Source organism: Pyxicephalus adspersus, chromosome 5, assembly GCF_032062135.1.
Source record: "Pyxicephalus adspersus chromosome 5, UCB_Pads_2.0, whole genome shotgun sequence".
Lineage (NCBI taxonomy): Eukaryota > Metazoa > Chordata > Amphibia > Anura > Pyxicephalidae > Pyxicephalus > Pyxicephalus adspersus.
The window spans coordinates 88,289,049-88,305,441 of record NC_092862.1 but is presented as its reverse complement, the minus strand read 5'-3'; the positions used below and the strand labels follow the sequence as shown (position 1 = coordinate 88,305,441).

General features: G+C 41.6%; 1 protein-coding gene and 1 long non-coding RNA gene across 3 annotated transcripts in view; one reads left to right on the top strand and one right to left on the bottom strand.

Moving 5' to 3' along the window:
* Positions 1 to 11,813: 11,813 nt before the first annotated feature.
* On the bottom strand, positions 11,814 to 14,553 carry LOC140331231 (uncharacterized). Of its 2 annotated transcripts, none has more exons than XR_011920898.1 (2): positions 14,417 to 14,553; positions 11,814 to 12,029 (listed from the first exon to the last, which is right to left on the bottom strand). It is a non-coding gene; the product is annotated as an uncharacterized lncRNA (long non-coding RNA). The 2 variants fall into 2 exon arrangements; XR_011920897.1 differs by having other exon boundaries at positions 14,367 to 14,512.
* The window catches only part of ERP44 (endoplasmic reticulum protein 44), a 40,263-nt gene continuing 38,390 nt past the window's right edge, over positions 14,521 to 16,393 (top strand). The window contains exon 1 of the mRNA XM_072412060.1: positions 14,521 to 14,654. Coding sequence (XP_072268161.1) covers positions 14,589 to 14,654 — 66 coding nt within the window. The 5' untranslated portion in view covers positions 14,521 to 14,588. The remainder of the gene's footprint in view (positions 14,655 to 16,393) is intronic.

Here is a 16,393-nt window from a genome sequence, read left to right as displayed (position 1 = left end):
CCATAGTTAGAAAGGTCTTGGAGAGTTTGATAAACAGCCACAGAGAGGAGTTTCTGCTAGAAAATAATATTATAAGTGATAGTCAGCATGGCTTCAAGAAAGACAGAAGTTGTCAAACAAATTTACTCTCTTTTTATGAGGAAGTAAGTAAACAGGTACACAGTGGAATAGCAGTTGATATAGTGTACTTGGATTTTGCTAAAGCCTTTGACACTGTACCCCACAGACGGTTAATGTGCAAGTTAGGGTCGATAGGTTTAGAAAAGTCAATCTGTAAATGGATAGAGAACTGGCTTAAAGATCGCCTCCAGAGAGTTGTAATTAATGATTCATACTCTGAATGGTCTAAGGTTATTTCAGGTGTACCCCAGTGTTCAGTGTTGGGACCTTTACTGTTTAACATCTTCATAAATGATATAGAGTTTGGGATTAAAAGTACCATTTCTGTGTTTGCAGATGACACCAAACTATGTAATGGAATTATGTACACACAGGATGTCTATAATCTACAAGCAGACCTGGGTGTACTGTTTGATTGGGCAGCCAAGGGGCAAATGACATTTATTATAGATAAATGTAAAGTTATGCACTTGGGGGCTAACAACATGCATGCTTCATACTGTCTAGAGGGAAAACATTTGGGGGAGTCAGAAATGGAAAATGATCTGGGGTTTCTGGTTCATTTTCTGAATTCCTTGGGCGGTCAAAAAAAAGGACCTTGAGGGCCAGAGTCTGACACCCCTGATCTATGTGCACAAAACGTTAGATAAACGAGAATATTTACAGTTTGTGTTTACTTCTTCCTCCTACATGTAATGCACCACATCCATGTGTCCATTTAATCTCATTTTTGTTTTTTTCGACATTCAACAAAGTATTTACAAAATGTTAAGCACCCTGATTTAAAAATACCTACTAAATACTTTTTAAAGTTACTAACTTTAGTTTGACTTGTTATAATAATAATGTAAAAAATGAAGCTTTGAAGCCGTATTTGATACGTTATAAATATTTAAATCCATAATTGCAAGCGGTAAGAGCCATTTGCAAAATATGCAGTTATGTTTATTTTTTTTTAAATTCAGATTCATGGTATGTTAAGGACGAAAACATTGGTGCTCTCAAAAACCAGACATTTTATTGTCACTAAACTTTTGAGCGCCATTTTGTGAAAACTGACTTTTACGTTAACCATACATTAAATGGAATTTTTTTCATCTGAAATTTATTTTGCATCGTTTTTATGGTACTATTTTACAATCACTGCCTTTGCCTGTCTGACCAATGCCTGACAAAGCATTGGTCAGACCACATCTGGAATATGCAGTCCAGTTTGAAGCACCAGTTCACAAAAAGGACTTTGTGGAATTGGTCTATAAAAGGAACGGATGAGCTCAGCTATGAGGAGAGATTAGCTGAACTGAATCTATTCTCCCTTGAGAGGAGACGTTTAAGGGGGGGGATATGATCACCCTGTATAAATATATAAACGGTCCATATAGAGAACTCTCTTCCCCATTATTCACTTTGAGATCATTACAAAGAACAAGAGGGCACTCTTTGCGTCTGGAGAAAAAGAAGTTTAAGGTCCAGATAAAGAAGGAATTCTTCACTGTAAGGTCTGTGAAAATGTGGAATCGGCTCCCTCAGGAGGTAGTTTGAGGAACTACTATAGATTGCTTTAAGAAAAATCTGGATGTTTTTCTAGAAGCACAGAATACAACTGGGTATTAAAGCTTTAAAGTAAAAATAACAGTGACTGTTGATCCACGGAACATCCGATTGCCTCGTGGAATCAGGAAGGAATTTTTTTTCCCCTGTTGAAGCAAATTGTACCAGGGTTTTGTTTTGCCTTCCTCTGGGCTAACTATGTCTTATAGGGTTTTATATCTGGGATATGTTTATTTCCTTAGTGGTTGAACTTGATGGACTTGATGGACATGGAGATGTGTCTCCATGTAGGCCAGTGTCAGTGGGTGCTAAGGCTTCCTTAATGCAATGTGGCAATGCTACCAGGCATTTACCCAACTGACTAGCAATGTGCAATATGGGCCCCTTAGGTCAGCTAACATTGACACCAGGTAATGTTTTGGCTATTTGTAAATGTGACATTCTTCCAACTGGCAGCAATGCAACCAGGCATTTATCCCACTGATCATCACACATGTACAGTGATCTGTGGATGTATGGATTGTGGCAATGGTTTCTTAAGTTGTTTCAGGGGCTTTTTCCATCTTAAAAAAATTTTAGAAAGATGGATTTAAGCCATCAAGCAAAGAGAAACCTCCTGCCCATTTTAAGTCAGTCCGCATATCGCTCTGCCATTAAAGTACCATTAGGGATGAGCGAGCGAGAATTTAAAACTCGATCACGCTGCTAATTAGTCCGTTCTCGGCTACCAAATTTTAGGCGAGAATGGCTGGTGTAAATTCACCTATCAAGATTGAATTTTAAATTAAAAAAAAAAATAATAAAAATGAATAACCCCGCTTTTTAGAACAGTGTGCGATCCGCGTTAATAAACCTCTAGTGCCGGGCTGCATCCATAAATACAGTCGTGATAATCCTCCTGTCAGTAAGCGATCCCCGGGCACTACAGGTCAGAATGAGGACTTGCCCTCATTCTGACCTGTAGTGCCCAGGGATCGCTTACTGACAGGAGGATTCCCACGGCTGTATTTATGAATGCAGCCGTGATAATCCTCCTATGGTGATTTCCGGCAATGTACATGTTGTGCCTCCCAGGTCAGCTAACTGACACCAAATAATGTTTTGGCTATTTGTAAAGGTGACATTCTTCCCACTAGCAGCAATGCAACCAGGCATTTATCCCACTGATCATCACACATGTACAGTGATCTGTGGATGTATGGATTGTGGCAATGGTTTCTTAAGTTGTTTCAGGGGCTTTTTCCATCTTAAAAAATTTTTAGAAAGATGGATTTAAGCCATCAAGCAAAGAGAAACCTCCTGCCCATTTTAAGTCAGTCCGCATATCGCTCTGCCATTAAAGTATGCTGGGTGTGTGGCACTACGGCCCTGCGCTACAAACTTATCTGTGTATCTTTGTACACTTTATCTGTGTAGCTTTAAAGAAGCAAATAAAAGATAAGAAACCACACCTAAGCAATGCATTATGTCTGCGCCAGATACTTTCCTGCCTGCCTCTCAAGTACTACCTGTTCAGCAAAGGAATAAAAGCCCTGGAAAAAAGCATCTCAGAAAGGCAAGACACCTGGCTTCTCCCAGTCCTATTCATCGATCCTCTAGAAGAGCATGAGGGGAAAAAGAAAGTTCACCCTATGAAATTAATAATAGAAAGAGGTCGCTCTCTAATTCCAGAAACAAATCAGTGAAGCACCGGGAAAGTGAATCATGTTGGGCATGTGGTGCAAGAACATTACCATTTAAGCTGGAGTGGGCTATATGCATTAAAGAAGCAGGCTGAGATCAAGAAAGTGAATCAAGGTTAGTAAAAAGTGGCCGGTTGTCACCTAAAGAAGTTATCATACATTTTAGAATTAAATTCCAATTATTTTCTGTTTAGGGTCCTCGGGGTCACTGTCTAGATGGAGACGTGAAGCAAATCTTCACCACAACAGGTCTGGTTGTTGCCCAGCAGTAGTATTAGGATTGGTGTCACGTTGTTAGGGGCAGATAAACAGGTCCTGTATGCTGCCCAGATCCTATTTGGAAGAAGGTATACCAAGGATCACAAGGGGCAGGTTGCCAGGGTGTGGCAAAGGCATCAGTAGCTCTTTTACATAACTATGCAGGAGGCAAGAGATTTCCTGTCAAAAAACTTTTTAACCCTCAGTAAATGGAACTTACAAATCTTAGGTTCTGTAGTCAGATAGTCTAAGAAGAGCCCAAGGAAAGCCTTTTGAGGATGTATCCATCTGGATGGTGAAAACAGAAACAAGTTTGTCAATGTTTCCGACATTTGGAAAAGCACTCGGACACCCTGGGTGATTTCAGTCAGGTAACAAGGTTACCGGATAGAGTTTTGTCAGGCTCTCTGAGATCCTGGTACATTCAGACAACAGTTCCAAGAGATCCATAGAAGTGCAATGCGCTTCTATGTTATGTACAAGGAATGGGACAAGCAGTGGTGCTGCTATCAATAAGAGAACAAGAAAGAGGATTATATTCAAACTTTTCATAGTAAATGACCTCTGATGGGTTTAGATCAATTCTGGACCTAAAGGATTTATATATTTTTTACACTAGAAGGTTTTGTATGATAATCTTGCAAATGACCCTGTCAGCCATTTGTCTCATTGGATAATTTCAATAGATCTAGCAAAAGCTTACAGGCCTGTCTCAATTGGGGAATGCCATCAGACTTTCTTCTTGTCTGAGATGTTTCCAACACTCAACTCCAGTTTACCTGTCTACCCTTCACCCTTTCCACAGCTCCAAAGATATTTAGTAAACAGTTGTCACAGTGATAACCCTGCTGTGGTTCAGGGAGTCAACCTTGCTGTGTTTCAGGGAGTGAGCCTACTCGAACTAATGTCCCTACTTGACCAACGTTCTTTGCTGACAATATCCAAAACCAAGTTGGAAAGTCACATGAAAACAATTCTGCAAACTCTGACTCTGGTTATCAGAAGAGTCAGTGAGGGTCAATGCAGGGAATAGAAATTTGAGGATAATATTCATTACGGTGAAATTGAGAAGACTTTTGCCTTTGTACAAAGTGGCACAAAGGATGGTGTGGGCTCAAAGAGTTTTAGAGGGGTCGACCCTGCCAGCGAATGAATTATTATTTTATTATAATTATGCAGGTCATATCTTCTCATTACCAGACAAAGTGAAACAATGATTGTTTATTTCCATCAAGTCACAATCAGGTTTTTTGTTTTTTTTTGTAGACAAAGAAGCATTTCAATTTTTCTTTCTCCCTAACCACCAGCCTAAATTCTCAACCACAAGTGGCCTCTGGGCAGACACAGTTTTTCAAGTCAATAGACCTGCTTGCATGCCCAGTTATGTCCAAGTGCCAGCATAGACTGGCCATGGCCCTGGCACAAGGAAATTGATTTTTTCCCTACTCGTTTTATTCTTTATGGCCGTTCGCAGCACTGCCCGGGACTGAATGCCAACTTGCTGGAAGGCAGAGGCTCCTAGCATCTGGTTATTCTCAGTGATTGCATATATGCTCAAGGCTTACAAACATCTGTAAATAGATGCCACAAAATAGAGAACATTTTTTTTTTTTGTATAGCAGAAATCAAGGGTTTTTTTTGGTGAACCCATCACCAGCATAGGTTCCAGAATGTTCTGCATTCAGCTTCGGACGAGGGACTCGAGGTCAACTTGTTTAGGTCCAAGAGTCAGCCCCCACAACCTCCAAGTGAGTGGAACGTTATTTGCAGTGACAGTTCTTCAAAGCAGTTGTGAAATTGAAGGTCCTACAAGTTCACAGGGAGCTTCCCTTCCATCCAGCCTAGGTCTGCTCAATAAAAAAATGGACTTGGAATATCTCAGATTGTGCTGGAAACCCTACTCTGGATCCACCCCAATCTAAGAAAGAAGATTTCTAGCCCTATCACGCAACACTTTATGAAAATATGGGATGATGTCACATATTCCAGTGCTCTGATGTCCCCACATACCCCATTGGCTACCATAGTGGGCAACGCTGGTTTTTTACCGGGCTTTGAAGTGCCATCCCGCTTCTACGAGTGGTTGGCACGGGATATTTGTAGGGCTAGGGACTTATTTGTAGCTGCAGGGGTCAGGTCCTTCTCGTCTTTAAGATCTCGTCTCCAAGTATGATGTCCCCGCCTCCTGTGTTTTTCCTTATTTGCAAATTACGTCATTATCTTCAGTCCTTACTTAAGTACACTCACAAATCTTTGTTGCACACTTTTTTTGAGGGGAAATGCGATAGAGACCCCTTGGGCAAGGGAATTATTTCTCTAAGTTATAACTCAGTGCTCACGGCAGACATGTCAAGTAAACCAATGTATGTAGCTAGGTTGGAAGAGGACACTGGTAAACCATTGGATTACATGCAATAGGCACAAATCTGGGACACTGTGGCACATGGCATTGTCCATGCTGGCTATCATGAGTCTAATTATAAATTGTTTATGCGATGGTATTTGGTCCCAGCTGGACTAGCGAAATATATTCAAACTGTGTCCAACATGTGTTTCAGACACAGAAGTGGGGACAGTTTATCATATATGGTAGACCTGCTCAAAGATAAGAAGCTTCTGGATAGGAGTCTAATCAACTAACAACACACTATTGGGACGCAATATGTGAAAAGAACCATATGAGGCACTACTACACTGAAACCTTCTAATTGTAATTAAAAGTTAAAGTACCAATCTAAGCTTAATTTTGTTTTTACCTTGGCCAAACAAACACTTGCAAAGGCCTGGTCTTCAAGTAAACCCACGGTGAACCAAGTAAAGCAAAACATTAACTGGTATTTTCTCAATGAATTATTGGGGGTGCCCTGGATGGAAAACTATCTACTTGCTGACTTTTATAAGAGTTTACTCTTGCTTTGAAAGATATTCATGATGTGTTCGCCCCCATGGGTCCTCTCCTTCCCTATCCGTAACCCTTCCCTGTCCTCCCACTCCTTCTCTAATCTCCCTTTCTTTATTTTCTCCTTTTTTTTTTTCTTTTGTCTGGTCCTTCTTTTTTATCTGTTTTTAGTACATATAGATGTTTGTTTTGGGTAAGACTGAGTGACAAAATAATTCGCACCTAGTTTTTTTTTTGTTACAAGCTAAAATTTTAGTGTTATTGGAATGTTCACTTACTAGGTGTGAACCGCACTATTCTTGGTTCTTTTTCTTTTTGTATTTTGACTTTGTTCCTCTTTGTTGTTCTCTTTGAAAAAATTGTAAAACCTCTTTTCTCAATAAAAACTATTGAAAACAAAAAAAGAAAATGGACTTGGAAGATGAAATTCTTGCTTACTGTGCGTGCAGACTGAGCAGAACAGCTGATTGTGACATCATTGTACATGTCCAATCAGCTGGTAGTACGTATTCCTAAAGTAGGGTTATTTTATAGGACACGGTCCTTCAGGTCTCCGAGGATCTTCAAACTGGGTGGGCATATGTCAAAGTGATATCACTGGTGAGCTTAGTCATGTGACTAGGACGTCATCAAGATCCTAGTTCTGGTCGTATTAGTGAAGAGTCGTGACTAGTTCCCATCCAGTACAAGGACCTTTTGCCCCTTAGTGGTCAGGTTCCGACATAAGGATAGGAAATAGCTCATTCATTATGGGCAGGCTATTTCCCATCCACTACAAGGACCTTTTCATGCCCCCTAGTGGACAGGTCCTGTATAGGGATAAGAAATAGCCCATTTATATATGAGGAGGCTATTTCTCATCCAGTACAAGGACCTTTCCATGCCCCCTAGAGGTCAGGTCTATTATAAGGATAGAAAATAGCTCGCTCATATATGAGAAGGCTAATTTCCATCCAGTACAAGAACCTCATTATTCCTTAGTGGTCAGGTCCAGTATTCGGATAAGAAATAGCCCACCCATCTCTATCAAGGGTAAATAACATTCAGTACAAGGACCTTATGATGCTCACTAGTGTTAGGTCCAGTATAGAAGTAGAAAATAGCCCACTCGCATATATGGTGGGTAATTCCCATCCAGTACTTGTGCTTGTACTGGATGTGAATTAGCCTGGTCATATATGAGTGGGTTATTTCCTATCCCTATACCGGACCATAACACTAGGGGGCATGAAAATGTCCTTGTACTGAATGGGAATTACCCTGGATAATTATGAGTGGGCTATTTCCTGTCCAAATACTGGACCTGACCACTAAGGAATAATGAGGTCCTTGTATTGGATGGGAAATAGCCTGCTCCTATATGAGTGGGCTATGTCCTATTCAAATACTAGACCTGCCCACTAGGGGGCATCAAAAGGTCCTTGCACTGGATGGGAAAAAGGCCACTGATATATGAGCAGGGTAATTCCAATCCAATACAAGGACCTCATTGTTCCCCCAGTATTCGGATAGAAAATACCCCAAGATATAAAGGCAGGCCATTTCCCATCCAGTACAATACAAAAACAGTGAACGCCACAGATCACATCACTGGGCATAGCAGACGACTGTGAAATGGAGTCAGGGACCAGATGTAATTAATCTCCATCGCTGTTGTCAGGGGTTTATGCAATAGGATATTGAAAATAGCAGTGATGGTAACTTTCAGATCTGAAGATGAGGTAGCCTCTAGCCTCCAACCCTGATATTATTTCTGCAGTTGTGGTAGAGGCAAACTTGGGTAGTTTCCTGGGAGAGCTCCAAGTTTTAAGGAGTTGCATGAATTTGTAGTAAGAAATCCTTGCGGAGGGAGACACAGGATCATGAGTCCTGCAGGATGCGTGGGCACCATATTTGATTGAAAATCCGGAGGACCTGGGTCTCTACACCACAAAAATACTGTGGGAGACCTGTGCCGTACGGCTGCTTGGATTGGGCAAGAGTGCTGCATCTGCCAGGCTTAGTGAGGGGGGAGGCAAGTCAGGAATGGTAGGGTGTGATAACAGCTGGACTGTAAAACAGCAGGGTCAGGCACAGAGCTGTAAGGGGTTGCAAACTCATGCCCGCCATTCTAGGACACAGCCCCTACTTGACTAAATTTACTCCCCTAGCGGTAATCCCGAGTCTTGGGGTGGAAAAAACATGCAAAAAGCAGTAACCCCGAGTCACACTTGGGGTAATTTTGGGAGCCCCCCTCTGCCCCACGCTCCAGCGGCGATCAGACGATCCTGCTGTGATGCCAAGGTGCCTCTCCGTCGGGCGGCAAATTTAAAAGCAGATTACTATGGCTTATAAATCACTTCCTGAATGTATCATTTCATCACTTTGTCCTTGACCTTGATTGTTCCTGATTGCTGGAGACGGCATGGCATCCAAAAGGCATCTCGCCGGCGCAAGCGCTGTTTTGGAGGAATTTGAAAGCAGCGATAGCAATTTGAAGTCCCTTGTGGAATCGAGCGATAGTGATTCACCAGGAAATTTGTCATCAGACAGCGAAAGTGAGCAACGATTCTGGACCTGAGGTCAGTGCTGTGCGCACATGGTGTCCTATTCACCTTGATGCAGACCAGGCAGCACCATCAAGATTTTCATTTACCGGCGCACCTAGGATGAAAATTGAGGCTGAATGCGACGACCCCCTGGCATACCTGAAGTTGTTTTTGACCGATGAAGTTATCGAAAAAATTGACAAACAGGTAAGCCGCTCTGTGTTTGCTAACTTTTTTTTTTTTATGCAAACGTGTGCTAATCTGTCTTTGCTAACTTTTTGAAATTTTTTGGTCATTGTTTTTTATGCAAACATGTATGCTGCTCTGTTTGCTAACTTTTTAATTTTGTTTTTTTATGCCAACATGTATGCTGCTCTGTTTGCTAACTTTTTGAAATTTTTTGCTAATTTTTTTTTTGTATGCGAACATATACGCTGCTCTGTGTTTGCTAACATATTACTTGCAACTTTCACACTATAAAAGAACATATTCTAAAATACCTTTTTTATTTTGTTTCATGCAGGTACGCAGGACATCAACAAGGTGCTCCACACCTGAGGTTTGCAAGAAGCAGAAAATGGGAACCTGTGACCAAGGATGACATTTGGCTGTTTTTGGGCTTGGTGATCCTGCAAGGAGTTGTGGGCAAACCCATGCAGAAGTGGTACTGGTCCAAGAAAAAATTGATGACCACTCCATTCTTTGACACAGTCATGCCAGAATACCGCTTTTCCTTCATAATGAAGTACCTGCACTTCACAAACAATGAAGAATTTGATGCGACTACCCATCCTGCACCAAAACTCAAGAAAATTTTTGCCGGAAAGAGATGTCAGCATTGACGAAAGTCTTATGGCTTACAAGGGGAGGCTCAACTTGGTGCAGTACATTGCGTCAAAGAGGGCACGATTTGGCGTGAAGACCTATATGCTGTGCGAATCCTCATCTGCTACATTTGGAATACTACTGTACACTGGAAAAGGGACACAGTTCAAACCCAGATACAGCCATTATGGATTGGCAACATCTTCAGGGCTATCCCTCATTGAGCCATTGCTAAATCAGGGCTAGTGTGTCACAAATGACAACTTCTACACCTCTCCTGAGCTTTAGGAGTTCTTTCTGCAACACAGAACAGATGCCTATGGAACCGTTAGGGCTAACCGGCGCAACCTGCCATCACTGTTTGCAAAAGGGAAGCTAAAGACAGGGGATATTGTTGCCTGGCAGAAAGGCAAGATGATGGCCCTGAGATGGCGTGACAAGAAAAATGTGTGCCTGATGAGTACTGTCCATGATGCCTCCACCGTTCTGGTACACACAAAACATGGGAAAGAAGTCATAGGTGATGATTGACTACAACAACAACACCATGGGAGGTGTCGGCAGAGGTGACCAAGCCATGACATTCTACCCAGCGATAAGAAAACAGGAAAGGAAGTACTACAAAAAGATTTTCAGGCATCTAGTTGAGCAGTGCCTATGAAATGCCTACATTTTGTACAAAAAAAATCGTCCTGTGAATCATTCAGACTTCATTTTGCAAGTTTCCGAATCCATAGTCAAGAACCACCAAACACCATCAGTGGCTATAAACAGACCTGAACGTCGTGCTTCCACTGTTGTCAACCCAGAACGCCTGACTGGTCGCCACTTCACTAAATAAATCCCACCAACCCAGAAAAAGGCGGCACCTACAAGGATGTGCGTGGTTTTCTGCTCAAAGACCGATGAAAGAGGAAGGAAGAAACGCAAAGAAACCAGGTTCTACTGCCCTGACTGTGATGTTGGACTTTGTGCAGCACCCTGCTTCAAAATCTACCACACCCGGGATGTCTACTAAAAATGTAAATTTTTTTTTCCTAAAATCTGCATTTAACTTATATTATTATTTATCAATAATATTGCAACCTTGTTTGGAAAATTTCAGTGAGAAATAATTTCATTATTTATGATTTATAATTATGTATTATATTATAATTTATGATTATAATAAATAAAATTATTATACTCCGGAGTTAATCCTAAGAATTACAGGCCCACAATATAAACAAAAATTTCTATGCAAAAAAAATAGGATCACTTTTTGCATCCAAAAACTGACAGAATTAGAACGCTAGGGGGTTAATGGTGTGTGTGTTTTTTTATATTTTGGATGTCATTGAAGACACAGTGTCAACTACGACAATAGGCTACCTCATCTTCAGATCTTTCACAACAGTGTCAACTATGAATGGGCTACTTAACACATCTTGGATGAGCATGTGCCATCAGGCACCACACTGCACATGTTGCACTGCAAAGCATATCATTCCCCACAGTGCATTAGGGTGTCATTCAGAATAAATTGCACTGAGTGCTCTTTACTGTGTTACTACAATCCAGCAGTTTTAATATGCCATAAAGAAACTTAAACCAGGAAATCAAAAATTGGTGTTACCACCAACTTCTACAAAAATAATGATTTTCGTGGTGTCACTGCTGAGCCAGAATCTGAAAGCTTTTTTTATTCCATTGCCTACTATAATACCTATATACACCGCACAGGGTTTCTGACTTTTCTTGGACTTCTCTAGCTGCATACAGTCTTGAACTCCGAGCCCTCCAGGTAGGTAGAATTTTCACAGGGAGGTCAGAAAGGACTGCCTTATGTATTTCTCGCACTACATGTGTACATAAAATACTTGAATTTTTAAAACACAAATAAGCAGAAAATGTATTGCAGTAAATAGTTAATGAACTAAGCATGAAGTAAATAAGTAATGGGATACGCAATGCATCTAAAATGGTACTTTATTATGTTTAAAAATGCACATAAATTTTAAACAATACTCAATGTATGTAGATCTGCTTTATTAAATATCTTTAACAAAAGAGAATAAAATACAAAAAATACTGATCTGCTCTGTGGAGCCATAGCTTTAAATGCTAAACATTCTTGGTGATACTTGGAGGAAACAAAATCAGAATCCCAATGCTATCCAATTATAGCTGTAAAATTAAAAAAAAAAGTTATTTTAATCAGAACATATATCATTCAATATAAAATAGAACATACAGTACTTGCTCATAGAATCTGGGTACATATTAGTCTGAAATGACAAGCACTGGAACCCATCACAGTGCCATGGAAAAGCCCCGGAGTTCAATAACCCAACTCATGTTCGTAGCAAATAACAAGCAGAAAAGCAAACAAAACCCCCTAATATATATTAAATAATATTACCATGACATTGGTTAGCTACTGCTTACTCTCCTTGCATAATATCTTAGCTACATACAGAGCTGACTACCTTTGTAAACTCATCCAAAATGATCATGTAATGACTAAAGCTCACCATACAAATGAAAATGTCACTGTACAATCAGCTATAGGTATAGCTATATCGGTGGACCTGCCAAAAATACCTGATCAATCTTTATTTAGTGTGGCTGGGATATTGGGACATTATAAAACTGATTCAAATGACTTGAATATGGAATACATTGCAACCCAATTGCAAATCACTGTATTGAAGCCAGTAGAAGTGGTTGTATGGTAAACCTCACTGAGAAGTCACATGTTGCTTCTAAGATACCACTTGGCAATGCCTGCAAATCTATTTGTACATATATGACATTTTAACAACTGCCACTGCTTCCGGCATGCATACATGCGCATATGTGATTGATTTACCTCTCCTCTGATCTAGGCTTTCAAGTTTGTATGATTAGGCAGGTCACTATTACAGAAAGGGATCTTTACCCCACCACCTAAGCCTATTTCCCATGTATTTGTGCACCACTGGAGCCTATTTCCCATGAATTTCCCTAGTATTTGTGTGGGGTTATGCAAGGCTTACTTAGAATCTGGAATCCACTTAAAACAGACCCCTTAGTGGTGCTGGCTATGTCAGTTTGCATCAATGAAAAATTAAACATTTATCATATGTATGGAAGAGGCTACCTTGTTTACGGCAAATTGCCATGCCATCCACTCCTGACCTTCTTCACCCACATCCCTCCCTCACTGCTCATCCCCTACCCAGGCTCTCTAACCAGTTATTCAGTGTGTTGTCTTCTGTGATTGGTTTATGCTGATGTCATAGATATAGATCAGGTCCACCACCACAAAAATCCAGCTTTGTCATTAACTTCTGTGGACAGCGTTGTCCCTCACCCCATCTGTGGAGTGTGTTGCCCCCTGATCCGCGTTGTCCTGCCCACATTCTGTGGAGTGTGTTGTCCCCCCCCCCCAACATTCTGTGGAGCACTTGTCCTCCCCCCACATTCTGTGGAGCGCCTTGTCCTCCCCCCACATTCTGTGGAGCGCGCTGTCCTCCCCCGACATTCTGTGGGGCTTGTTGTCCCCCCCCATTCTGTGGAGCGTGTTGTGCCCCCCCGCATTCTGTGAAGCTTGTTGTCCCCCCCCATTCTGTGGAGCGTGTTGTGCCCCCCCCCACATTTTACATTCATGTACCCCCATATCACTTCATAACAATAGGAGTGCACCCCATCACCTGTCTCTGGCCCTCCTGAACCTCCATATTACCTCACAACAAAAGAAGTACACCGCATCACCTGTATCTCCCCCCTTCTGTACCCCCATATCACCTGCCTCACCCTCTCATGTGCCCTAATATCACCTCACAAAAAAGGGGTGCACTCCATCACCTGTCTCCCCCCTCATGTACCCCCATATTACCTTATAATGGGAGTGCACCCAATTACCTGTCTCACCTCCTGTACCCCCATATTACCTCACAACAACAGGAGTGTAGCCCATCACCTGTCTCAGCCTCCCATGTACCCCATATTACCTCACAATAGGAATGCACCGCATCACCTGTCTCACCCCCTCATGTACCCCCATATTGCCTCACAACAATAGGAGTGCACCCCATCACCTGTATCCCAATATTACCCTGCAATAACACCAGTATACAAAACATCTGTCCGCACTTTTCCCCATCCTTCTATACCCCCTGCAACAATACTAGTGCTCAGCCCAGAAATTATTTTAAGCTGGGTGGGAAGAAATTTTAGGCAGGTGGCAGCCCCTGTATTGTAACCCAACTCATCAGTAACTGGGTTGGGGAGAACACTAAATACTATTTCACCCCATCACCTGTCTGACACTTGCTTCACCCCCATTTCATCCTACAATAACACCAATGCATTTCAATCACCTAACATTCCCTGAACCCCCCATATACCCCAGCAATGTCAGTGCCCCCATCACCTGTCTCCCATATATCCTACATAACTACCAGTGCGCCCTACAAAAAGAGTATGACACCCCAAAATTAAGCTGACAGTTTATAATCTCTAAATCACACAGAAACATACCTTTTTTTCCCCGTTGTGTGCGGAGAAAAAATCTCATCCATTTTTCCTACCTTTCAAATGTAGTTTCCCAGGATTCAAGTTTGATCCGTAAAGCCCTGTCCACTTCCTGTTCTCTGCATAACGTCACTTCCAGGTCTTTCTACTGGGTAGGAACTAGCCGCTGCAATTAGGGAAGTGCTGTCCTGGGAGCTTTATGGTTTGAGAAGAGCTGCAGCCCTAGAAATGCTGAATATGAAGCACGTTATCTTCCTGCCACTGACCGACCCGGCCTGTGTGCTTGTGCTGTTAGTAAGTGCTGAATTTCCCTTGTCGGGAGTTACATTACTTACGGAGGCTGTATTTTTTATACATTGTCTTAAATTTTATAGCAGTCGTGTATTAAATGTGCTTGTATGAATACATAATGTATCGAGTCTATTTCATGCACGTAGCGTAATTTTATTGCCTCTGAGTGGGGGTTGCTAGTAACCTCTATCAGATACTTTATATGCATGCTGCAATTTAAATTAAATTGAAGTTCAACCTAGGACTGATATTTCTAGGCTACTTGTGGCTGCATATTTGTGATTTGCAGAGGATGATGGGGAGAGACGTACATTACACATACAATAACTAGGCCTATGTAATCATGTAGTTTTTGCTTTGTTACGGCCGGCTCGCTGGATTTGCATTACAGGCATTACCCCTTAGTCTTCCAACCACGCTTCGGCTCGCTCGACTGCTGTGTTGTGTCTGTAAGTGATTGGTTGATAACCCGGAAGTGAGAGCTGTAGCACCGGTTCTACACTTGGAAGTTTGCGGCAGTGTATCGGTATACAGTCAGGAAAGAAGGGCGTGGAAAATTACTGCAGAGCTTTTCTATGAAAATGTTGTTACACTTGTACTTTATATCCGCGTGATCTGTGCACTATGGAGCCTTTTTAGAAAAACAATATAAATATAAATTCTGTTTTTCCGAGCTTTTTAGTTATCCGGCCCATATAGCGAATATTTTTACAGTTCATGCATGTATATGTAAAATCATTTTTTGAACTTATAATGTTTAACATGTTAAAAGTTACCTCTTGGCTGTTAAGGCTTTTACTACCTCTCTTTAACCCATACTTACATAATGATGGCATTTTACTTTGCTACTGATTCACACATGCATTAATACTCTGTTCTTTAAGAGAAAGGTCTAAATTGGGCCGTTAAGGTAATACAGTACATGTAAGAGTCTAAACAGGTCCCAATTTCAGTTATCCTGTGTGATGTGCAGTGAGCTTAGCATGCTCCCCTCCCCAGGCATTTTAGCTCACAGTGAGTATTTCAACATCAGGAGTGGTAGGAAGAGGTAGGTGTGACCAGCTGCTAATTGACGATTATTATTATTAAACAGGATTTATATAGCGCCAACATATTACGCTGCGCTGCAAATAGGGGTTGCAAATGACAGACTAGTACAGACAGTGATACAGGAGGAGAGGACCCTGCCCCGAAGAGCTTACAATCTAGTAGGTGGGGGAATTTGCACACAATAGGATGGGAGATATGTAGTGGTGGGAAGTAGTGAGGGTTTCAAAAGGCAGAAGAAGATGGGTAGGCAAGTTTGAAAAATAAGGTTTTGAGTGCTCTTTTAAATCAGCAGAAAGGAGGAGCAAGCCGAATAGGACGAGGTAGACCATTCCAGAGAGTTGGGGCAGCTCTAGAGAAGTCTTGTACCCCTGCGTGTGATGTGGTTATGAGTGAGGAAGTCATTAGTAGGTCATTGGAGGAGCGGAGAGAGCGGCTGGGGGAGTAATTTTTTACTAGGTCAGAAATGTAAGTGGGAAAAAACCTGTGGAGGGATTTGAAGGCAAAGAACAGGAGCTTGATCTTGATTCTAAGGTGAAATGGAAGCCAGTGTAGAGATCTGCAAAGAGATGTAGCAGAAGAGGAGCAGAGGGAAGGATGGATGAATCTGGCTGCAGCATTCATAATAGATTGTAGAGGAGAGAGTCAGGTTAGTGGAATACCAGAGAGGAGGATGTTACAGTAGTCCAGACGAG